This window comes from Talpa occidentalis, unplaced genomic scaffold (genome assembly GCF_014898055.3).
Source record: "Talpa occidentalis isolate TD23 unplaced genomic scaffold, MPIMG_talOcc4v2.1 talOcc4.7, whole genome shotgun sequence".
NCBI classification, from domain to species: Eukaryota; Metazoa; Chordata; class Mammalia; order Eulipotyphla; family Talpidae; genus Talpa; species Talpa occidentalis.
Genome location: NW_023605083.1, coordinates 134,513,764 through 134,538,011, shown reverse-complemented (window position 1 = coordinate 134,538,011; position 24,248 = coordinate 134,513,764). Strand labels below are relative to the sequence as shown.

The window sequence follows — 24,248 nt, the reverse complement described above, 5'->3', positions numbered from 1 at the left end:
CTGTCGGAGTGACCCTTCCGGGCTATCAAGTGCTGCTAGAAAACTGACGGTCACAGGTGGCTGCCGCTGCAGTGTGCTGGACAGCAGCGGGGGGGGGGGGGCGCCCCGGGGGTCCTCCAAGCGGGGGCCTGGGCGCTGTGACGTGGGGCCCGGAGGCTGCGGGGAGGAGCCTGCTCATGGAGGCGGCCTCAGAGGGGGCGGGTGGCCTCCCAGGGCTGGGCGGTGGGGGTTGGGGGCAGGTGGACGCCGTGGCCACCGAGGGTCTTTGCTCCTGCGTCCGGGCAGCCCAGCCTCGGGGACTGCATCGCATGGGGAGCCGGCGGGGCTCGGGCTAGAGCTGCGGGGACAGCGTTGCGGGCGAGGACGGGCTGAGCCCGGGTCACTCCCTGGGAGCAAAGAAGACCCCCCTGAACACCCTGCAGACCCTCTAGCTGGCCTTCGTGGCCGACGTAGAACTAAGCTGCTTTGGCTGACCGTGGACGGGGCGGAGGGGACGCGTGTGGCTGAGCACGGCGCCCAGGGGAGCAGCAGGCAGGGAGGGCGGTGGAGCTGGGGGTCCAGGAGGCGAGGGTGCAGCAGGGGCCGCCAACCCCTGCCCCCCGCCCCCGCGTCAGCAGTGCAGGGCCCCGTCACAGCGGCAACGGCTGCAGACCTGGGGCTGAGGAAGATGCAAGCGACTGGACATGAGGGACCCCCCAGTGGACCACCTAAGCCTGACCGTGCGGTGACAGAAAGCGGCAGGACGCTCTGGTGACGCCTGCACCTGCCCCCAGGTGCCCTGGGATGACCTCCGCTACCTGTTCGGTGAGATCATGTACGGCGGCCACATCACCGACGACTGGGACCGGCGGCTCTGCAGGACCTACCTGGGGGAGTACATCCGGGCAGAGATGCTGGAGGGGGAGACCCTGCTGGCCCCCGGCTTCCTGATCCCCCCCAACTTGGACTACAAGGTGAGGAGGGCCCTTGGTCGGGACGGCCCACGGCAGCGCGGGGAGCTCAGCCCTCGGGGCAAAACAGCCGAGGCCAGTGGCTGCTCCCACCTCGGCACAGGGAGCGTCGGTGCCCGAGCAAGAAGCTGGGGACGCAGCCCCTGGAGAGAGAGTGTGGGGGCCGGCGTGGAGCTGGGGGGCGTCCCCAACAGAGCAGGGAAGCAGAGGGGTTTGTACCAAGGGCAGGACATGGGCAGAACGTCCTGGTGAGGACGGCGTGCCCCACGGCAGCCCACCCGCCTGCTTTCAGGGTTACCACGAATACATCAACGAGAACCTGCCGCCCGAGAGTCCCTACCTGTATGGGCTGCACCCCAATGCCGAGATCGGCTTCCTAACAGTGACCTCGGAGAAGCTCTTCCGCACCGTCCTGGAGATGCAGCCCAAGGAGTCCGACTCGGGCGCCGGCACGGGCGTCTCCCGGGAGGAGAAGGCAGGTCCTTGGCGCCTGATCCCGGGAGGGCGGCACCACCCAGCCTGGGGCCCAGAGACCCCGAGGGCGCCCAGGCCCCTAACAGGCCCTCGGGCTGGAGAAGCAGGGGCGGCTGCGGGACAGGCGAGCAGGCTCGGCCGGCCTCCCCCTGCACCGCCAACGGTCACTTGGCCGCGGGCTGCGGCGCACGCCGCCCGCCAGCACAGGGGGCAGCAGCCAGACTCCCAGGAGCGGATGCGGCTCCTGGGGTGGCGCAGATGCACCCCATGAGCTTCTAGGGAAGCTCGTGATCTGATCGTGGGGCAGATAGGGCGCTGGGTAGCAGGAAGGGGCAGGGTGTCGGCGGGGGAGGACCGGATGCTGGCACCCCGCTGTCTCCAGTCCGGCTCCCAGGAGAGGCGCGTTCCTGCCCGGAAGGCCCTCGCTGCTGCTGCGCCCCAAGGCCTTCCCTTGCCTGACGGACAGTTGTGTGGGGGACGGTCCTGGGGACCACGCCCATGGAGGGAGCCCGTGCACATGGGGAGGTCACAGACACCAGGCCAGGTGACCTGATGGCCCCTCACGGCTGCACCCGAGAGCCCGTTTCTCTGGCAGCGCCACCTCCCTCTGCCCCCGGGTCCAAGCGGTGGCCCGGGGGGAGGCAGGGCGGGGGTGGCGTGCAGTGACGGGGGCTCCGGGGACCGATCCCAGGTGAAGGCCGTGCTGGACGAGATCCTGGACAAGATCCCGGAGGCCTTCAACATGGCCGAGATCATGGCGAAGGCCGCCGAGAAGACGCCCTTCGTGGTCGTGGCCTTCCAGGAGTGCGAGAGGATGAACATCCTCACCAGCGAGATGCGCCGCTCGCTGAAGGAGCTGAGCCTGGGGCTGAAGGTGAGGCCGCAGCACCCCCCGGCCCGGAGCCTGTCCAGCGGCCCTCTGTGCGGGCGAGCAGCACGGCCGTGCGTGTCCCGTAGGGGGAGCTGACCATCACCACCGACATGGAGGACCTGTCTGCGGCTCTGTTCTACGACACCGTGCCCAGCACGTGGGAGGCCCGGGCCTATCCCTCCATGATGGGGCTGGCGGCCTGGTACGCCGACCTGCTGCTCCGCATCAGGGTGAGGCCCGCACCCCGCGGGGCGAGGGCAAAGACCCCACAGACCTGCCCTGAGCCCGCAGCCAGGGCTGGCAAAGGGAGCGGCCCCCGCGCCGAGGCCTCTGCCGGCCCGGCCTGTCCTCCCCCAGCCGCCCTCGTGCCTTCCAGGAGCTGGAGGCCTGGACGACAGACTTCGCCCTGCCCACCACCGTGTGGCTGGCCGGCTTCTTCAACCCCCAGTCCTTCCTCACCGCCATCATGCAGTCCACGGCCAGGAAGAACGAGTGGCCCCTGGACAAGATGTGTCTGTCTGTGGAAGTGACCAAGAAGAACCGGGAGGACATGACCGCACCCCCCCGAGAGGGCTCCTACGTGTACGGGCTCTTCATGGAAGGCAAGGAGCGCGCCCATGCGGGGCTCCCACACGCGGGCCTTCTGGCCGGGGGCGCTGGCTCCGGCTGGGCGCTGTGTGTGCCAGCCCCGGGGGCTGGGGGCAGGGGCGCCCCGAGGGAGGGCTGAAGGGGCTCAGTCAGGAGGCGGGGGGGGGGGGGGGGGGGACGGGCTGCCCCGCCCAGGCACAGCGTCTTCACGCCCGCAGCAGGGCCGGGACAGGAGTGCGTCTTGCGGATGGGGTTGCGAGTGTGGGGGCCCCTGCGCTAGTGCCCCCCACCTCCCGCCCGGGCACAGGCGTGCTCACCTGCGTCCTCCCCGCCGGGGCCGCCCCCCGCCGGCGGCAAGGCTCCCCAGTTCCCACAGCAGCAGACAAGCACGGCAGCGGCCGTTCTCCCCGTTTATTCCGGAACCAGACAGGAGCAGAAACATCATTCAACAGGGAGCGGAAACGGCAGCAGACAGGCCACAGGGCGGCCCAGCGCGTGCGCAGGGACGGGCGCGGGGAGCAGACGGCCGGTGCCGGGCCGCTCCCTGGGGTCACGCGGCTGTCGCCCGGCGGGCCCGTCTCCAGCGCCGCGTCCAGCCTTCCCCCGGGCCGGGCCGCCCTGCCCCTGCCTGGATGCTGGGGCGCAGCCCAGCCGTGTCCGTGCGGCGGGTGGGGCCCGGCTCCCGGAGGGGCCCCCAGCTGCCCCAGACAGGACCCAGCAGCGCCCGGGCCCCGCCTCAGCCGTGTCTCCGCAGGCGCTCGCTGGGACACGCAGACCGGGGTCATCAGTGAAGCGCGGCTGAAGGAGCTGACGCCGGTCATGCCCGTCATCTTCATCAAGGCCATTCCTGTGGACCGCATGGACACCAAGAACATCTATGAGTGCCCCGTGTACAAGACGCGCATCCGCGGCCCCACCTACGTCTGGACCTTTAACCTGAAGACCAAAGAGAAGGCCGCCAAGTGGATCCTGGCCGCCGTGGCCCTGCTCCTCCAGGTCTAGCCGCCCACGGCCGGCCCCCGCGCCCAGAGGGACAGTCTCGTGGCGACTACCCGCTCCTGCAGGACGCGTCCACCTCGTGCTCCGCTAACTCGTCCGGCGCTTCATAAGCAAAAGCAGAAGCACCTGGGCGGGGGGGGGGGGGGGGTGTGGCTGGATAAAAACAATGAAGTCGCCCCATTGTCTGTCTGCTTTGCTTTGGGAAGGCAGCAGGTGAGACCCCGTTTCCCAGCAGCGAGGGCAAGCATCCCAGCAACCAAAAGCCCCCCCCCCAAAATCCTGGCTTCCCAGAGGGTGGCTGGGTTCATTTTCCCACACCCAGGACGCAGAGGGGCAGGCCGATGGGCAGCAGGCTGCCACCACCGCCACTCGGTCCCCTAAAGCACTGCTCCCTTCGCTCCCCGACGAGAAAACCTTTCCCTCCACCCACCCCAGAATTCTGAAGAACACACAGCCTATTCCAGAGATGCTGTGTCCCGTGGCGAGGTTTCCCCTCACCTGTGTCTGTTGGGGAACAGACACAGAGAACAAGGACCCGGGGGCTTCCTCGAACGAGGGTGTTGGAGGCCGCAGGTTGCCAGGACAGTGAGGCACCGTGTCCTCCGAGCCCCCCCGCCCCACCAGGTGTTCTCATCCCTGCGCTCGAGGTGTCTGTTCCCGGGGCTAAGTCCCCCTGGGGCCTGGGAGAGCCACCCAGGCGCTGAAGCTGCAGAGCCCAGCACCCACCAGCAGCAGGGGGAGGTCGCCCAGCGACCCTGCTGCCAACCAGCGGGCTCCTCCTCGGCCCGTGGGCCCCACGGCGGGATCGGGAGGCCGTGGGCAAGTGCCTGGTCTGCTGTCTCAGGTCTCTGAACCTGTCCAGGGAGGGGGGCCGAGGTCAACTACGCCACCCCAGGACAGACCTGGCTGAGACCTCGGCCCGGGGCGCCCCGTGCACGAGCAGGACGGCGTCAGCGACGGCCAGCCGGGGCCCGCCTGATGGCACAGCCGTGTTGGCTGGCGTGGCAGAGTGGAAGCGGGAGGAGAGGGGACCCTCTCTGTGACTGGAACGTGGGCAGTTTGCAGGGCCAGGGGACCCCAGGGGAGCCCAAGGCTGGCACCCTTGATACTTTCAGGCTGAAGAACAGAGGAGACGCAGCCTCGTCCTATGTGCAACCTAGTCCCGAGCTTTCCTGGAAACCTCCTCAGGAGGAGTCACGCAAACCTGTGAAAAGGAGGGCCCGGAGCCCTAATTTCAGGGCAGCCATCCCGGGCTGCTGGGTTGGGAAGAGGGAAAAGGAAAAACGTCCCTCAAATCCTCCCTCCTGGCCACCCGGCCCGCGGTGGGGCGGCAGCGAGGAGGGCAGGCTTCTGGCCAAGGAGCCCGACCGCAGGGCAAGCGCCCTGCTGGCCACGAGGGGTCACTGCAGCCCTGGAGTCCGCGCCGCGGGCCGCAGCCGCTCCTGGAGGACAGGAGGCTCCCGGCCTCCGCAGCGAGCGCGTCGGGGCGGACGGCCCATCGGAGGCTGTCCAGCGTGGCCTGCGGAGTCTGAAATGAAACAGTCACTGATTCCACACGGACATCTTGAGGGCAGCCGGCAAAATCACCTCCCAGCTTTCCAAGAGATGAGTCCCCCAGGCCGCCCTGCGGCGACGGGGAAACAGCACGGACTCGCTGCTCTGCGGCCGGAACGCTGGGAGGCGGGGGCACCCCCAGGTCCAGCCCCTGACTGACGGGAGGCCGGGGCGCCGCGGAGGGGGTCGGAGCAGCGGGGGCAGCACCTGCCCCGACGAGCATCGGGGCGCGCGGGCCAGGCCGCGGCCTGCTCGAGCCACCGCCCGTGTGCACGGGCCCCGCGGGACCTGCAGGAATGCAGCTCTGTTTACCGAAAGCCTCTCTCCAAACAGAAACCCGGTGCCCTGGCACATTCTTCTGGCTTCTCTGATCTAATTGTCCCACAGGACAACTTAATGACTAGTTTGCAGGCGGGCAGTGTTAACTGACGTGCCGGGCCCAGCCTGACAGACTCCCGCCCCCGCGGAGCCCGCAGAGCCGCAGGCCGGGTGCAGCTGTGCCTGGTGGAAGGCGGGCGCGAGGCCGCGGTGACTGGCCGTGAGACCCGGGACCCACGAAGGGCTGGTGGAAGCTGCCGCTCTGCCTTCGGGAGGCCCCAGTCTGCCCCTCCGTCGGCCGCCCTGCCCGGCCACGTCTGTGCAAGGCTCAAGAGCCTCAGAGCAGGCGGATGGGCGCCGGCCCTCTGCGGACACGCGAGCGCGTGCTCTCAGGACACCCACTGTGGAAGGCCACACTGCGAAGGGCAACGAGGCACCCACAGATTCGGAGACCTCACCGACCAGGCACCCGGTCGGTCACAGAGCACGACCTGACACGGCCTCAAGTCCCAGAAACATCCAGAATGACAATAAAAGTAAAAAGGGTGAGTGTAAGGTGCCTGGAACCGTAACGGCCTCTGGGAGGCTGGCGACACTGAGGCGTCCCTGCGAGTGTTTTAGGAGGGAGGCCGCTGGGCGACGGGCAGCTCTGAGTGTCTGACTCTTCGGGGGCAGCGGCACACACAGGAACACGGGCCGTGAGCCCGCCTGGCGAGACCACTGCTAAGGGGCAGGAAGCAGATAATTCTTTGCTTGTTAGTATAGTTTTACTCTATTTATACATTATTGGAATAAAATTAAGATTAACTAAAATAATGAAAAGCTGAATGATGAAATAATTTGTCTGAAATGAGGCTGACAGACCTGTGGACCAGGATCCAGAGGGCAGTGGGCAGCGAGCACCCCCTTCCCTTCACCCCTCCATGCTGGTCAACTCCACTCTCCCTTCCCCAGATGCCACAGGCCCAACCATTCCCGCCACCCACCCAGGGCAGCCAGACACATTCCCGCGTCCTGGGAAACAGAGCCCATCCGGGGCCATCCGGGGGCGAGGTCAGGGTTTCGAGGGATCTGGATCCCAAGGGCAACTCGGGAGGGACCCACCTCCACGGGTGGGGACAGCCGGGGGACTGGGTAGGCTAACCTGCTGCCGCCGTGGGCCCAGCCTCTGCGCTGACTGCAGGACCCAGCCTGCGTTACCAGCCGCCGCCTGGAGAACACACGTCTCTGAGCGCGGGGCACAAGGACGGGGGACAGGCAGCAGCCGCAAGGTCTGCTCCACAGCAAGCCCCTCCTGGAGGCTGCAGCTGGTCAGGGCGCCAGCCAGGCCTGAAAGCGTCCGGTATCGTCGTCCCGCCCCCAGCTGCCTCGGAACCACTGAGCTTGAGGACGGCGGGGCAGCACCCACCTCTCTGCCCTCAGCCCCTGGGTCTGCCCAGGGACAAGCAGAGCGCCCTCAGAGGCGCTGGGACCGGGGAGAAGCAGTGTCTGCCGGGAGGGGAACGGCTGCTGGGCGTGGTTTTGGACCTGGTGCCCGTCACCCCCCCGAGGAGGGCGAATGGCCCCTGCCTGTGAGGCGGGGCTGCGGGGTCAGCACCTGTCTGCTAGAAGAAGTTCTTGATCAGCGGGGTCACCATCTTCACCCACAGTTTCACCTGCCGACTCGGCTGCTCGAAGGTGGCGGCGGACACCACACCTGACCTCAGGTAGAGCTGCTCTTGCTCCTGAGGAAGAGGAAGACAGGGGTCGGGGTCCTCTCCAGCACCAGGGACCTGCTAGGAGGCCTTCCCTGGCCCGCTGTGCCCTCCCCAGACACGCCCCGCCCTGCGCCTATGCTCGGGCGGGGGAGCAGCGCGTGGGACGGGCAAAGTTTAAACGCGGCTGGCAAAGGCGCCGAGAAGTCAATTCTTGCAACAGGAGGCTTTTCCGAGGAAACACATGTACGACGTCACCGCCCTGGGCGGGAGAAGGCCTAGGCAACAGCGGCCCCACGCACCACGGGACAGAAGGATCAAACAGTCTCTCTCGAGGGCAGCGTGGCAAAGGCGAGCCTTTCGAAGCTCCACTTGCCGGGGTCACACCAAACAAACAGCCACGCGCTGAGGCGTTGAGCTGCGCGCCGGCCTCTTCCTCGGCCACGCCTGCAGCAGCAGCCGGGAGCCACGACAGCCCGAAGTGCGCGGCCAGGTGACAGGCGGCCTCGCCACGAGGCCCCACGTGAGAGCAGAACCCGACCTGACCACAGGGACAGGGCAGGGCCCGGCGGGCAAGAGAAGCGGGTGGGCAGCGACATGGGGCCAGCCTGAGACCCACGGGGCCCGGCCACAGGCACGCGGGAAGGGGCAGGCAGGGCCGGGCAGTTCCGGCGATGCCCACATCTCACTCCCGCCACTGCCCCCGCGAGCTGCTCCTGGGCCGTGGGAGGAGCTCTGCGAGGACAAACCCGCTTCTCTTTTAAGAAACGTGCCGACAGGGCTGTGTCCCGGACCCCGGTCCTCGGCCCCAGCTGCGCCTGCTGGGGGTGCCTGGCCAAGCAGCCAGCTCCGGTCTCCCGGGGCTGCTTTGCCGAAGTCTCCACAGACCCAGCTCCAGCTTCATGTTTTCAGATGAACACGCAGCCAAGATTTCAATTAAATTACCAGAAACACTTAGGTTTCCTCACAGCCCCGCCGCGGGAGAGTAGGAAGTCAGCTGAGGGAGGGGCCGCTGCAGGGAGTCCTTTCTGGGGTCACGGTGGTGAACCACGCTCCCTGAACAGAACCAGGAAGCTTGCTGCTTTTCTTGTGCGCGCTAAGTGGAGGGAGGGGCTTCGGATCGTGATAACAGTATCTCCCCACTCCCTGCGCTGGTGGGATAGGCCCAGGCCCTCCCTGCGCCCCGGGGACCCCAGAGGCGGCCTCTGGGAGCAGGGGCCCAGCCGTGGGGTTTTAGGGACTTTCAGGGCTGTGGCAAGGCTGTGTGGTGGGCAGTCCCGGGATGGAGGCTCAGGCCTCCCGGAGGGTGCCACAGTCCCAGGGGACGCGTATAGAGGTGGAATCATCTAGAAGTGCGTTTTTTTGCATTTCCAAGGCCAGACATCGATGCGCCTCCAGAGGCGGAAGGGCTGCGGCAGCATGGACTGCCCCCCACCTCATCCCACGATCAAAAGACCCTGGGATTCAGGTTTGGGAAGAAAAAGAAAATATGCCAAGCATGTCATTTGGGAAAGCAACTCTGACCGCAACTGCCAGCTCTTCTCAAGATGCAGGATGTGGGTTCAGACCCTTACTCGGGAAGTGGGGAGAGCAGCCAGCACCGGGGTCCTAGACACAGGCCTGGGGGACTAGCTGCCCACATCAGCCCAGATCCACAGAACCCTCGCCCTGGCTCCAGGCCACGGCCACCTAACAACTCCCCGCTCACAGGGGCAGGCCTTTCTCTGCAACCGAGACAGCGGCCCCACTGCACCCCCCGCTCCAAGGCCAGCTGACCCTCCCAGGCCCTCAGCTGCGGGGCCTCCCCAGGCCTTCACTGGAAGCCACTCCAGCAAGAAACCTGCGCGCGGCTGGGGTTCCCGCTGGCCACCCAGGGCATGACCGCCACCACTTCCTCTTGCCCCTGGTTGCAAGGCCTTCCCGGCACCCGGCCCCACTCATCACCGCCTAGATTCCCAGATCCAGGGGGCAAGGCAGTTTCCTCGTCCATCAACAAAGGCCTCAGCAATTTCGCAACAGCATTTCCCACACACTGGAGGATGAAGGCTGAACAAAGTCCACCGCTGGGGCGCCTGAGGGCCCACCTTCGGGGGCATCATCTGTGCCCTGCAGCTGGGGAGGCTGGCGCCCTCCTCAGAAGCTGGGCTGTGAAGGCAGCGAGTCAGGGGCCCAAAGCCTGGAGCACACGGACGCAAGGCTGCATCCCGAGCCAGCGGCACCGCCGCAAGGCAACCAAAGACCAAGATGTGCATGAAGGCACCGACCCAGGCCCTGCTGCTCTCAACTTCAGAGCCAAAACCACCATTATGGGAGGGGAGCGAGGCCAGCACTGGGTCCCCCGCCCACTGGGTTCTCGTCACCCCACCTCTCTGGGCACAGCAGGGCTTCAGAGCCAATGGGAGCGCCGAGCCGGCCAGCAGTGTGAGGCAAGGCCCCGTGGGGGAGACGGGGCACCCCCCGACATGCATGGCCAAGCACAGCCCCACAGACACCCCGGAAGGCCTCTTCCAAGGAGCCGCCTGCGCCTGATGCCATGCCACAGCCGGTTAGGTCCACTTCTCTCAGGAAGAGGGCCTGCCTGTTCCCGCTGTCGGGAACAACTCTGAGCTGAGAACAGCAGAGAAACGCCAAGGCCCGCCACGTGCCCAGCCCAGCGGAGCCGCCTGCCAGGCCCCTGCCAGCAGAGGACCTGCTCGAGCAGTGGCCGGACCGCCCACCCGGGCTCTGCCAGCACAGAGCGCCTGGCTGGGCGCACCCTGGACCACCATCACCGTCCCCTCAATCACAAAGCAGGCCACGCCGCGGGGGGTACTTCGTAAGAGAAGACAGACTCCGTGGCGAGTCCAGCAATGTGACTGAACACGTGGGCAAAAGGCAGAGACTGGGGCCGGGATGAGCAGCCCCGACAGACGGGCGCCCCAGAACTCTCCCCACACCGGGACTCGGCGTCTCCCCACCCTAGACCCTGGCTTCCAGGACCCTTTCTGCCTCTGCTCCCCACCCTGTGCCACCCCAGGAAAGGTCCGGCCCCACGCCTTTCACTATAGGGCGCAGGTCCCGACCCCTGACCCCACCAGAGCTAGGCCACACTCCCAGGGGAGGTTGGGAACCACCGCTGCGCTCACATGGCACTGGGGAACGAGAGGCCCGGATGTGTGACTTGTGTCCAGCAGCCGCCCAGCGGGGAGGAAGGGCCGCACTGGACAGGGGCCGCAGCAGCAGAGACGCTGCTTTGAAAGGGTCCCGCTGGGGTCCTCACGAGACCAGCTATCCGGCCAGGGCAGACCGGCAGGGGTCCACTCCTTCCCCCAGCAGGAGAGGACGGCAGGAGACGGTCCTCCGGGGGCCTGGAGACAGGGGCCAGGCTGAGATCCAGCCACACCCCCTCACCCCACAAGACCCTGCGCGCCCAACCCACCTGGTGAAGCTGCTGCTGCAGGGCCCGGCTCTCCGTCACTATGGCGATCTGGGCCTCCAGGTCCCGGTGAACCGACCTGTACCCAAAATTAGGAGAGCCAATCAGCGTGAGACAGGGCAGGCTGCTCCCTGCCAGGTACAGCCAGAGGCCTGCAGGGAAAAGGAAACGTGCAGACAGGAGGTGAGCGCAGTGTCTGTGGAGGCGCCCGTGCCACAGTCACCCTAGAGAAGGGCAGCCCACCAGGGGCGAGGGGCGCCCTCCAGGAGAGGCCACGGCGCACCAGGGCAGAGCCAGGGCTGCATTCTGGAGCGCCAGCACCCCCACCCCCATGATCCCAGCCTCCTGGCATCCCTGGGTCTGGGGCAGATGCAGCTGGAGGGGCCTGGGGTTCCACAGAAGCCCAGGGATGCCCTGCCCAGGTTCTGTTCTCATCCCCCCACCCAGGCTAAGGGACCCCCGGCTCCCTGAGCTGCCACAGACACGTCTGGGCTGACAGGCTGGACGTCGGCACTGGCCAGAGGCTACACGGTCCTCCCACGAGCCCCGGGGGAAGGGCAATGGCCGTGTGGCCGCAGCAGTGGGAGCAGCGCCCTCTGCACTAGGCGGCGGGCTGCGCTGCCCACAGGAGACAGCAGCACGGGCACACACACTCGCCCTCCACGTCCACCTCGAGATGCGCAGGCGGGCCTGCTGGGCTCGGCACTCTCCCTCTGGCCGCCGACGCCGTGCGGGCTGCGCAGGGGCCTCAGGGCGGCCAAGAGCCCATGGAGAAGGCCACGAGGGGCCCCGTGAGCTCCTCTCCCCCAGAGAATACCGCTCCCCTTTTCGCAGAAAGAGCCAGCGGGCACGACAGTCACGGAAAGGCAGGACAGCCTGAGCAGCCATGGGGGCGGGCCCGGCCTCGGCCCGCCGGGGAACTGCCGTCTCTGCCCCTCGGCCTGCCGCAGTGAAGGACGCGGGTCCTCCCAGGGCCGGAAATGTCCCCTGAACAGGAGAGCCTCGCTTCACGCACGCGCACACACGCATGCACGCATTCCGTCCCCCATTCAGGGCCCTCCCCAGGCTCCACGGCCCGCCGGCTTTCACAGCCCAGCCCCCTCGGAGCTACTTCTCCCCAAGCCTCGCCTCCCAAGGACAGCTGCCCGACACTTCCTTCCTCCTCCCGGAGCCGGGCTCGGGTCTGCCCTCGCGCTGCCCTCCCTGGCCCCCAGCTCAGCCCAGAACACCCGGCCCGACGTGCCCGTCACAAGCAGCTGGCCTGCGCGGGGCTCCTGGCTCGGGCCAGCCCCACGCCCGCCGCCCCCGGGCCCCCGGCCAAGCTGCCCCTTGCAGAGGGCCGGCAGACAGCACACGGCCAGCACACGCCAATCAGCAACACGCAACACGCACCAGCTCCGAAAATAGCAGGCCGTTTCCTAATTCTCACTCCGAGCAAGGACACTTCCAAGAACATCTTGGGTAAGCGATGACGGCGCTGCGGCCTGTTCCTGTAATGTCCTGCCCCCCCCGACCCCCCGCAGGGGCCACCTCAGAGCTCCAGCTTGCCTGGGCACATGATTCCATCAGATGCACCACCCCGCTGGGCCGCAGCCCGCAGGTAGCCCTGTACCCCACCTTCTCCAGGGTGGGTGGAGGCCGGTCCCCTTCGCTGCCCTGCGCTCTCTTCTCCCCGCCGAGGGAGCAAAACAGCCGGGGCCGTCTCCTGCGGTCACTGGCTCTGTCCACACCGCCCCTGGTTTCGGCCCCTGCCCATCACCCCACACGCCGGCAGCTGGGAGGGACACGCCACCAGCTGCGAGGCAGAAAGGCAAGCACCTCGGCGCCCTCCACAGGTTCCAACTCCGTCGGCGCCCCCAAGCGCACTCAGAGAGTGGGCAGGCGAGACGAGGCGTGGCATGATCCCCACCACTCCCGGGGGGACACCACCCTGACTGTCCACCTCAGGGGTCGGGCGAGGAAGACTGGAAGGGCCTGGTCCTTCCTGAGCACCGCGGCGGTCAGAGGCCAGCCAGGGGCCGTCCCCCAGGCGCTGCCGCTCCAGCCACCTTCACTCCTGACCCCAAAGGAGCCTGGCTTAGGCCCAGCTTCCCTAGATGCCACCAAGGGAAATGCTGCCGTCCTGCGGGCCAGCCGATGCCTGGTCTCCAGCCTCGTGCAAGCCTAACGCTTCGCGGCACCCTCCCCAAGGAGCAGTGTCCCCGGCCCCGCCCTAGGGCATGCGAGACACACCTATTTCAGGTCTCGTCTTTCTCCCCTGCCCCTCCATCCCCCGGCAGCCACCTTCCCGTCTGGCCCAGGTTGGGCTTCCGGCAAGCATTGGCGGCAGCACTTGAGGCAGGCGTGAGGCACCTGCTCACTTCCCTGACAGCCTCATCTGCCCAGCAACCGCCCTCTGAAGAGAGAGTGTGCCAGTGGGGACACCGCCCCCAGAGCGGGAGCCCCCAAGGCTGCAGGCAGTGCGTGCCAGGGGCCAGGCCACTGGAGTGGCAGCCCCAGTCACGGTTCGGGGCTCTCAGCCATCGACCAGTCTGAGCTCAGCTGGGGATGTTCCCGTGGGGAGGGGAGAGCGAGGGGCCCTCATCAGTGCCAGGACAGGCCGCAGGCTTCCTGCCGGGAAACGTCACTTCCCAGCCCGGCACCATAAACCTGCTATCAGGCCGACTCCTCGCCTCAGCCTTGACCTTTGGGTCCAGCACCCCTGCCTTTCCAGGAACCACCGGGCGAGGAGACGAGCGGTGGGAGTGGCAGCCCAGGAAGGGACAGCAATGGGCAGCTGCGGGCAGGAGCGGGCACACTCGCCCAGTGAGCATGCCGAGGACACAAGACAGCTGCATTCAGGGTCCCCCGATGAGAGCCCATTCCAGGCTCAGGGCCGCCTCTGGAAAGGCGACTGCCTGCTTCCGGCCAGTTCGTGCTCATGACCTTCTGAAGGGCGGGCCGAGTGACCCCGAAGGCCCCACGCAGCGGCCCCCCCAAGGCCTCTGAGCCTTTGCACGGCCCTGACCGTCTTCCCACCTCCCACCAGCACCCTTGTCAGCTCGGTCCACACTGGCGGTGCAGGCCTGGGAGCCTGGTACGGCCCGCCTTTCACCAGCCCCTGCTTGAATCCACCTCTTCAAGGGTCCTCCCTGGCCCCCCTCTAACAACCCGATCAGCTGGGTCCCCTGCTTTGGTCTTCTCCACAGCCCTTTGCACTGAATAAGCCCGCCTGCTCATTATCTATCCCCACGAAACCACGCGCTGGGGCGGGCAGAGAGGCAGAATGTCTTGGCCCGCGCCGTCTGTCCCAGTGCCCTGAACAGTGCCAGGTGCAAGCAGGCACGGCGAGTGTTTATTTGAATAAAATGTGTGGCAATGCCCATTCTAACAAGGGGATTCAAATAAAGCGTAAATAAAAAAAAGCTCCGCGGGGCCACAGAAGTAGAACATCTCGGGGGGAGACCTTCTTTGAAAGTCTCTCAAAGAAACTTTCAGAGTTATGCGGCCGTCCTCATTCTCACCCACAACGCTTTGTCATGAATTCCAGAGGGTTCTGGGCCCCTGTAGAAACAGAGGGGACAGAAGACACCAGGCCCTGTCCTCAGGTGGAGACACTTCTGACAGCGGTGCAGGGCACCGGCACCAGAGCGCACCTGCCAGGTTCCCAGGGAGAGCCACCCCATGTGAGTGCCAGGTACACAGGGTGGGGCTGCCCACTCGCAGACGAAGTTCACCTTTGGGTGCTATGCCAAGCAGCCTATTGGGAAGGCAGTAAAAATAGTGACAATTCACACAATCATTAACAGATTCCTGTCAGCAAGAGCCAGAAATCACTTAATCCGAAGGCTTGGCCCCGCCCTTGCCACACACGTTCTGCAGTGAGCAGTGGCATGTTCCACCCAGGGGAGGCCCAGCCAGCGACCTCAAGCCCCTCCCAGAAAGCTGCCTGGGGCATACCTGTGTCCCCTGCTGGAGGGCTGTCAGGGGAGCCTGGCCGGCCCACAGCTGCAAGCTCCGTGCTCCCCGCAGTAAGGCCACACGGAGGAGCATGGCCCCCAGACCTCGCCCCCCAGGGTGGGACGCGCTTTGCACTCACGCAGGTCCTGATGCTGCTGCCTCAATGCAGGCTACAGGCCACAGCAGACAGCACTGTCAGCTGCCAACGAAGCCCTCAGCTCCCGGCCCTGACCCCCCGCACCCCAAGCAGGATCAGGTTTTGTTTTGTTTTGTTTTAATATTTGTTTATTTATGCGTACGAGAGCTGGGGTACAGGCAGAGATGTGGGGGGTGAGAGGATTCACCAGAGACAGAGTGGGGAGCAGAACGGGTAGACTGACTGAAACACACTGCTGAGGGTGCAGCGGGCAAGGTAGGAGAGGTCTGCTGCGCCATGTGGGTATGTCCCTGGCTGACAGGGATCAAACTCATGCTGCAGAGGCCGCGGATTGCTTCACAGTGCGGTGCTTAACCCCTTGTGCCACCAGGAAGGCCCAGGACCAGGTTTTAAGAGTAGAATCCGGGCCTCCTTGGTGACACAAGGTGTTAAGACACAACCTATGAAGCCATCCGCAGCCTCTGCAGCACGAGTTCAAACCCCGGCCAGGGAGCTACCCACAGGGCACAGCAGACCTCTCCTGACTTGCCTGCTGCTCCCCTTAGCAGTGTATTTCAGTAGATCTGCATGTTCTGCTCCCCACTCTGTCTCTGGTGAATCTTCTCATCATGCCCCCAACATCTCTGGCCTGTACCCCAGCTCTTGTATGCATAAAGAAATAAATCTTAAAAAAAAAAAAAAGAGGGCCTCGTCGGTGGCACAGCGGTTGAGCGCTGGGTTGCGAAGCTGCCCGCGGCCTCTGCAGCGCCGGTTCGATCCCCGGCTGCTCCCCGGCCACCGGAGGAGGGTCCCACATGGCGCACAGGCCTCTCCTGCCGCCCGCTGCTCCCCTCAGCAGTGTCCTTCAGTCCTTCTGCCTGCTCTGCTCCCCGCTCTGGCTCTGGTGAATTCTCTCACCCTCCGGCGCTTCTGACTGTACCCAGTGCTTGTATAAATAAATAAACAAACAAACAAACAAATAAATAAATAAAACGTGCCTCTACTAAAAAAAAAAAAGAAAAAAAAGAAATAGACTCCCCAGAAGCCACCACAGTGCCCTCACTAAGCAGGTGATACACAAATGGTGGCACCCTACACGAGGGACACCCGGCAGTGCTGGCCATTCTGGAAAATGCCGAAAGGCAAAGCTAGAAACAGCAAACCGTCAGTGGCTGCCAGGACATGGGAGGAGACGGAACACAGAGGGTTCCCAGGGCCATGAAACGCGACCTGAAACTACATCGTGGGGCCACGTGAAATCCAGACTGCCCAGCCAGCACGAGCCCCAGGTATGGGGGTGCGGCAGCCCTCATCTGCTACAAGCTCCACCTTGCTGGAGGGCCACTGTGGGGAGATATGCATGTGGGGGCAGGGCAGATGGGAAGTCTCGTGCCTTCCTCTCAGCTGTGAAGCTGATGCTGCTCAAGATATATATAAAGAAATAAGCCTTTTAAAGATATAAATCGTGGCCACAAACTGTGTTACAAAAAGTAACAAAACGACCACATGCCAGGTGCAGGGGAGGAAAACACCAGGAGCCCGCCCTCTGGTGCAGCCCTCCTCAGGGCCCTTCCTGCCTCCAGAGCAGGCAGGGAGAGGGCCAGACAGCAGGAAATGCACAAGCTGGGACCTGGGGGTCGCCCGCTGGCTGCCATCCAACATAAGCCCCCACCAGCCTGCAGGCCCACCAGCCCCCTTGAGGCCGAGAGGGCGCAGGTGAGACCTGTAGCTTCAGTGTGGGCCTTCAGGGGCCCCAGGGACAGCGGCGGCCGAGCGGCAGGAGACCAGGCCAGAGAAGCCTTGCCCATGCTCCAAGACCTCTGCCCACGGGGCCAGCACCACCCTCTGGTGCAGTGTCCACCCCCTGGGCGCATGAACTGCCCAGCCATGTCACTGTCCTCCTGAGGTGACCCAGTGCCACTGCCCCATTTCACACAGAAGCACCCCCCGCCGCCCGGCGTGAGCTGCAGGTAAAATTGGCCTGAGAACCAGGCTTCCAGGCCCCATGTCTAGTCATCCCCACACAAGCCACCTGATGGGGGTGTCCACGGCGCTCTGATCGGGCATCCTTTATAAAAATCCAAGTGAAAACGAAACAGAAAAATCTTATTACAAAATAAGTCTCTAGGGCCTCCCCTGGTGGCGCAGCGGTTGAGCGCTGGGCTGCGAAGCTGCCCGCAGCCTCTGCAACGCCGGTTCGATCCCCGACCGCCGGCGAGGGTCCTGCATGGCGCGCAGACCTCTCCTGCCGCCCGCTGCGCCCCTCAGCAGTGTACTTCGGTCCTTCTGCCTGCTCTGCTCCCCACTCTGGCTCTGGTGAATTCTCTCACCCTCCCGCACTTCTGACTGTACCCGGTGCATGTATAAATAAATAAATAAATCTTTAAAAAAAAAAAAAAAAAAAAAAAAAAGGTAGAACATGCCTTCGACACATGCCTTCGACACATGCCTCACAGAAGCTCTGCTGATTAAAACGTGACCTGCAGCCAAGGCTGCTGGAAACCAGCACGCTGCAGAGAGCCCTGCTTCGGCGAACAGCCAGCGCACACAAGCTCTGCAGGCTTCCGGGCTGCTGCCTGACATCCCAGCAACGCTCCTGAGGCAGAAACGGCAGGAATGCACCTTGGACTTCCTGTCATGGCTGAACTGCGAGGTGCTGGCCCTGACGACTCGGGCACTCACTTCCGAGAGGAGGCTGCGGTCCCCACTGACACAGGGACCCCACGGGGCTTTCTCACATCACCCACTCACGGGGCCAGCAGCACGCCCCTCACAGTCAGCCCGCAGTGCCGCCCGCTGCTGATGCCAAGGCTGTGTGGGGCTGGCAGGGAACACCATGCAGGCGGGAACAGCATCCCGGCTCGCCCTGCTCACCTGAGGGCTACTGGGAGCAGAAGTCAGACCAGCCCAGGCCTGACCAGCGTGCGGGGGGAGAAAGGAATCCATTACTGGCTCTAGAGCCGCTGGCAAGAATTTTCTGGAGCACACAAGCAGACACACAAGAGCAGACAGGCAGCTTTACCAGTGGGGTCGGCGGAGGGTGCACAGACCACGTCCCGGCACCCACCACGCCGCCCCTGCCTGCCTCCACCCGGGCGGCCTGCTCATCCCGCGCAAGCCGTCTCCCCTCAGTGGCTTGGGGGCAGGGACCACCGAAAGATGACCTGGACAGGGGGCTCACCAATACCCCCAAGGGTCACAGACACTTACTGGGAGGGACCCCAGCTCCCAACTCCCAGAGTTACCTGTGCCAGCTTTACCAGAGGCCCCTGACAAGCACCCCGCCCCCGCCCGGCCCTCACAGGCTCAAGCCCTGGGACTCCAGGCCAGGGCCCCACCCCATCGGGCAGCCAGGCGGGCGGAGCAGCGAGGTGGGAGAGGCCCATCCGGGAAAAGGCGGGACTCACTGGAAAAGCCGGTCGGTGCTTCTGTTTCAACGGTAACCAGGGAGTCACCACGCCGATCCACACAGCTTCAGGGAAGTGGCCGCGGTGGGGGGTGCTGAGCTGGGGCCTATCACCGAAGCCCTGGGGCCAGCGGACTCCCCATGTGGCTCTGCGCCAGCTACACACTCAGCTGGGTGCAGGTCCCCTTCGCGGCTCAAGGCGTCCCCCACTGCCCAGCCCCTCTTGCTGCTCCCAGAAGGGCCAGGGCCAGTCCCACATACTTCCCATGCCCCCCGCTGCCGCCACCTGACTGGGACACGGACCACCAGCCTCCCTCCCTCCATGGAAGAGCGCGGGCAGCTAGCCTCCCGCGCCAAACAAAGCACCTGCCCAAGCAGGCCCATGGCCTGCCCAGCAGCAAGTGGACACCACCCAAGAAGCCAGAAGCATCCCCCTTCTGAGCCATAACTGGCTCTTAGGGCATCAGGATGTCTCAGGAAGCCACATCAGGTTCAACCCCCAGAGCCCTGGACTTGGGGGGTCTAGGATGGCGTGGGCTTTGGTATTTCTTGCAATATCTCCCCAAATGAAAAAACCAGCTTCAGAAACAGTTCAAGCTGAGGGCCCAAAGCTGACCTAGTCTCAGCACCACAGAGGAGGAGCCGGAGTGTCAGCTCTTTCTGAGGGCCCAGGACCAGCACCACCCGACTTCACAGAGCCACGTGCTGGATGGGTGGCCAGGGCCTCTGCACCCTGTTCCCTCGGATGCCAGAAAGGCAGTCATATGCTAGAGGCAGAGCACTCCCACAGCACGGAGCACGGGGATCACCCTGCAGTGACATACCAGCTCCTAAACCCGCCTGCGCACATCAGGGTCATGCACCTGGGGTTTTGCCACCTGCAGGCTGCTCCAGCAGCAAGAGGACCTTAGGGGTCCTGGTGCACGGCTTCCATTTCCTCAGCTAATAAAGTGGAGGCCTGGGGGCAGGGAAGACAGCAGCTGGGTGGTCCACTCCAGGTACATGACCCTGGTGTGTCCACTGTCCCAGGGAGAGGCAGGGCCACACGCAACGCACAGGGAGCCCAAACCCCGGGTGCTCCATCGACTGAGGAGAGAAATCACGTTCTTGTTTTCTGAGAACAGCACAACACTTCGCATCCACATGGGTTTGGGTGCGCAAAAGGGAGATTCTGCACCACCAGGATGACACCAACAGGGTAGATGCGATGTGCCTGCGGGGCAACTGAATGGGGCAACACAGGCAGGTGTGGGGCACCAGGGAGCTAACAGCCTGCCAGGAGAACGGGGTACCTTCCCGCCCGTCTCCCGCCACCCCACGCTGGGCAGCCCGGCCAGCCACGTACCTTTGGCATGAAAGGTCCAGCCCCTCCGCCAGTACTCCCGCAGCTGCACGCGCTCCTGCTGCCCCAGGCTGCACACTTCGCCGTAGAACTGCTGCTCAATGTGCACATAGGCTGCCGGGATGGCGCCCGCCACCCCCTTGGCCCCGAAGAAGCCATTCACCTCCGGGGAGGCCAGCAGGATCTGGTACTCAGCCCGCGTGCCCAAGACCAGGTCCATGTAGGCCTGGGTCAGGTTGAAGTAGCCGGTGGTGAGGTAGACCTTGGCCCCTCGCTCGGCCTCTGTCAGCAGGGTCTCGGTGACGATCTCGTCAATCTGGATCTCAAAGGGCTTCATCTGGATCAGAGGGTAAATCCAGGTGTCTGGGGCTGGCCTCCGATCACCGGCAGCAGCTGCATCTTCCTGGGTCAAAAGGGAGTCGCTGTGGAAGGTCTGGGCATGCAGCATCTGCTGGCGGGCCCTGGCCGAGTTGATCACGTCCATCACCCTCTTGTTGGCCGCCTTGCAATACGCAGCCCGGTCACCTGGAGGGAGACGGGAGGAGGAGTAAAGGAAAGAGGCGTGGCCCAGGGGACACACACGTGGCAGACAAGCTCGAGGCCACCGCTGGCCATTTACTGGGCACAGGGCAGCAGGCTGGCGCAAGGCTGCTCTCGGGTAGAAATGTCACAAGGGGCCCTGTCCACAAGGAGTTCGGGGGACGGGAACCGGCCTTGACCAATTCTATATACAAAGGTCAAAAACAGGCCACATGAGGGCCTCCCCAGCGGTGCAGCGGTTGGGCGCTAGGCTGCAAAGCTGCCCACAGCCTCTGCAGCGCCGGTTCGATCCCCAGCCGCCGGGCGAGGGTCCCACATGGCGCGCAGACCTCTCCTGCCGCCCACTGCTCCCCTCAGCAGTGTGCTTCGGTCCTTCTGCCTGCTCTGCTCCCCGCTCTGGCTCTGGTGAATTCTCTCACCCTCCCGCGCTTCTGACTGTACCCAGTGCTTGTATGAATAAATAAAAAAATCTTTAAAAAAAAAGAAAACAAAACCCAACCTTTAAAAAAAAAAACAAAACAGGCCACATGGACTGAGGGGGACAGAAGTGAGGGCCGTGGGCACCTCTGGGGCGATGCTGGGCTGGGGACCTGGGCTGGGGGCAGGAGGGGTCTGGCACATGGTATGCATCTGACACTGCAAAGCACATCCATCCCATGAAGACACGTGCAGGCACCAGCGGGGCACAGGGCTGCAGGCAATGCAGCAGCCACCGGCCCCGCGAGTGGGGGTGGGCAGGACCCAGAGAACAGGTCCAGGGTCTTTCCTATTTGCACAAGACTGGTAGCAGGTGGCAGCTCAGACAAGTAAGGAGATGGCTGTGAATGCGGTTATTTGATTAGGAAAGCCTAAGAATTAATGAACCAAGTACCCAACTCAAGAAGTGGGGGGGCTACAATAAAACCAAAAACATAGTCTAAGGGCAGAAAAACAACAAAATAACAGAGAGCATCAGCACCGTCACAAGCTGGTTTTCTGGAACTGCGCTGGCTGGGCTGAGAGGCCGGAAGGGAAACGGGAGGATGACGGGCCCGCGGCGTCCGAGCGGGAGGGCCCTTGCACAGCGCCTGCGGGGGCTGGGCTGGCTACAGGTCGAGAAGGGGTGGCCTGTGCTGGGGTCCGCCTCAGGGACCCCAGCGCCTCTGAAGGTGGTGCAGGAGAAGGAGGGTATTCTGGATGGTGGGTGCCCCCATCTGCATGGGCTGGGTGGTCCTCACCCCTGCCCGCTCAGGTTCTCTCCCCTCTCTGCAGGCCCGGGCAGAGACATCCACAAATATCTTGATGGAATCCAAATTACACCAGTAACCAGGGAGTGGGCGGGCTGGCGGCGGGCAGGGCGGGCACAGTCTGCACCCTGGCCGTGCGACCCTGGCGCCCTCAGCACCCCGGCCCAGGGTCCAGGCTCCCATGGGCGCACTCCTCAGACGCTCTGTCAGGTCACACACCTCGGAGCCTCTCCTCAGAGAACGCGGGTTTGCCCCTGCCCCCACATGCTCACACTGTTGCAGATTCAGCAGCAGCCCTTCCTAAAGGCCACAGCCACAGGCATCCCAGGAATGCAAGTGCCCCCAGAATACCAGCTGCCAGGAGTTGCCTGTTTCCAGCGAGCAGAGCCGAGGCCTCTCCCGTTTCGTTTTCCAGGCGGGAGGCCACAGACCTCAAGGGGCTGAGAGCCACAGAGCCTTAGGCTGAGGGGGAGTACGAGCCGGGACCCCATCAAGCACAGCCAGTCAGCAAGTGGCCTCCTGGATGTGAAGGCCGGTCCCAGACCCACCCTTAGCACTGAGACCAAAGCCCGCCCCCCCACCTGCCGGAAGAGCTGACAGCAGTCCGACAAGTCAGGCCTGTCTGGCTTCAGAAACAAGAGCAGAGCCAGCTCTGCCACCGGCGTCTGCCAAGCCTGCAAGGCCAGCCGCGGCGTGCTCTCGGGGCCCTCACCCCACCGCCCACAGGCTCGAGGGCGGCAGGGCCCGGGGCCGTACCTTTGTAAGGATGCACCATGCCCTCCACCACCTGCACCGTGTCGTCCCCCTGCAGCTGCAGGGACACGTCCCCCACCGCGTCCACCAGCTCCGTGAAGAAGTCGGCGATCTCCGGGCAGTCCTGCAAGAACACGTAGCGGTCCTGGCGGTTGGTGAAGTAGGAGTCGCTCAGGTTCGCACTGCAGGGAAAGAAGCAGGGGACTCAGGCCGAGCGCGGCAGCAGGGCCGTGGCGGGGCGCGGGCCACACAGAAGGAGCAGGACAGGACCACAATGGAGCAGGAGCCAGAGCAACGGCCAACTTACAAACCACCCCGGGCATGACAGTCCCCAGGGATGGGCCAGAGTGGCACCGGGGGACATGGACGGTGAGCAGCAGAGCCCGGCCCCTCACAGAGTGGACAGCCTCGCTGACGCTCACGAGGCCAACGATGGCCCGGACAGTCACCAGGCCTGGGGGGAGAACCAAAGGGGCCCAGACAAAGCCCTTCTCTCTCTCGGTCTCTGCCTCTCGGGTCTCAGGCGAGGAAGCCGCCGCACGGGTCGCTGTGAGAACCAAACGAGAGCGCGCACAGGGCGCAGGGTGGTAGCACACAGCAGGTGTTCAGCAAACCCTCGCTACTTGCACCACCCTTTGAGGGCTTCCAGCTTCCGCAGCACACGCGCGCCACAGATGTGGGGGAGCGAAGCCACCGGAGCAAAGGCAGGCCGGAGCAGGGCGGCTCAGGTAAGGAGACGGACGGGCAGCCCGGCCCCAGCCCAGGCAGGGAGCGCAGGACACCCACCCGCTCAAGATGACGCTGTTGTCAAAGAGGTACACTTTGATGTGCTGGAGGCCGATGGTCTCGTTGAAGCGCTCGGGGATCAGGAGGCGGAGAAGCCCCCGGAGGTGGGGCGTGTGGAAGAGGGAGACGCGGACCCGCTCCGGGAACCGCCGCAGGAGCGGGAGCAGCATCGTGCGGGAGTTCTTCCTCCCTGGGCGCGGGGCGAGCGGAAAGCACGGTGAGTCACGCCGGCAAAAGCACCCAGGCTGCTCCCTGCGGGGCCCGTCCACCCAGGCCGGGCCCCGGCTGCCATTTCTGCAAGGTGCTCAGCGCAGCCCCACTCCAGACACCGGCCACGGAGCCGGGCGGTCTGGGCAGGAGACACCGCTGCTTTTGCCACCGGCACCCATTCCCCCTCCTCCTGGGGTACTGCTCCCTCACCCCCTCAGCAGTTCAACTCCAGGGGATGACGCCCCCCCTCGGCCCTCACTGCAGCGTCAGAGTGCACAGGCCTGCGCTGGGATGATGAGCACATGGGAGTCCTGCCTGGCACATGCCCGGGGCGGGGCGCTCTGAAGAGCAGGAAAGCAACACTCTTCGATGGACAAGGTGCCATGGCAAGACCAGCCTGGGGCTGCCAGAGGTCACCATGCACCACTGGAGTGGGGCAGCGTGGGGAGGTGGGTGCCCATGACGCAGCTGAACCCCAGAGCAGGCCCTTGAGACGCAGGGCAGACGCGGGAGTGGACATGCTCTCCTTCTGGCCTCAGTTGTTTTCACTCCACCCTCAGTCACTTGCTGCAGGAGGAGGCCCAACTTGGGCTGTCGAGGGGCCTGGGTATTGCCCGGGCTGAGAAGGTGGGGGACCGACAGTGATGCCGAAGCTCGGGGGTGGGGTGAGGGGCTCTGACCTACCTCTTGAGCCCCGTGTAAAGTCCAAGAGAATGGAGACCTTGAGGTCTGAAGGGAATTTGGCTTGGAGTGACTTTTCCAGAGTGCTTTCCAGGCAATCCACCTTTCAAGAAAACGCCAAAAGAACAGAAGTTAAGTTCCAAAAAGTTCATTACGTACTAAAAAAAAAAAGGGGGGGGTCGCCTTGTCAGCCAATGCACCAATCTCTGCACACATGGGCCCTTGGTGCTCAGGCCCAGGGCACGCGGTCACCAGCCGGGGGGAGGCCACAGCTCAGCCTGGACCTCGCCAGACACCAGCGCCCACAGGCACCTCCACAGCTGAGCCTCACTGGCCCCGCCGGCAGCCCCCGCACGCAGAGCACTG

General features: G+C 64.7%; 2 protein-coding genes across 4 annotated transcripts in view; one reads left to right on the top strand and one right to left on the bottom strand.

Annotated features, from left to right (window-relative positions):
- DNAH17 (dynein axonemal heavy chain 17) overlaps window positions 1–4,017 on the top strand; it is a 72,376-nt gene extending 68,359 nt beyond the window's left edge. For both annotated transcript variants that reach the window (XM_037494951.1, XM_037494950.1), the window contains exons 75-80: window positions 774–953; window positions 1,243–1,425; window positions 2,116–2,298; window positions 2,382–2,525; window positions 2,672–2,897; window positions 3,638–4,017. In XM_037494951.1, coding sequence (XP_037350848.1) covers window positions 774–953; window positions 1,243–1,425; window positions 2,116–2,298; window positions 2,382–2,525; window positions 2,672–2,897; window positions 3,638–3,885 — 1,164 coding nt within the window. In that variant the 3' untranslated portion in view covers window positions 3,886–4,017. The remainder of the gene's footprint in view (window positions 1–773; window positions 954–1,242; window positions 1,426–2,115; window positions 2,299–2,381; window positions 2,526–2,671; window positions 2,898–3,637) is intronic.
- PGS1 (phosphatidylglycerophosphate synthase 1) overlaps window positions 3,551–24,248 on the bottom strand; it is a 32,120-nt gene continuing 11,422 nt past the window's right edge. Inside the window, exons 4-11 of one of the 2 annotated variants that reach the window (XR_008549745.1) lie at window positions 23,886–23,985; window positions 22,992–23,181; window positions 22,209–22,387; window positions 19,690–20,211; window positions 10,867–11,015; window positions 7,352–7,478; window positions 6,899–6,964; window positions 3,551–3,730 (exon numbers count right to left, since the gene is read on the bottom strand). Coding sequence is in view for 1 of the 2 variants with exons in the window: in XM_037494953.2 (XP_037350850.2) it covers window positions 7,359–7,478; window positions 10,867–11,015; window positions 19,690–20,211; window positions 22,209–22,387; window positions 22,992–23,181; window positions 23,886–23,985 (1,260 nt within the window). In the remaining variant the exon portion in view is untranslated. Of the gene's footprint in view, window positions 3,731–5,329; window positions 5,411–6,898; window positions 6,965–7,351; window positions 7,479–10,866; window positions 11,016–19,689; window positions 20,212–22,208; window positions 22,388–22,991; window positions 23,182–23,885; window positions 23,986–24,248 lie in introns of those variants that run through there. The other variant, XM_037494953.2, reaches the window with a different exon arrangement.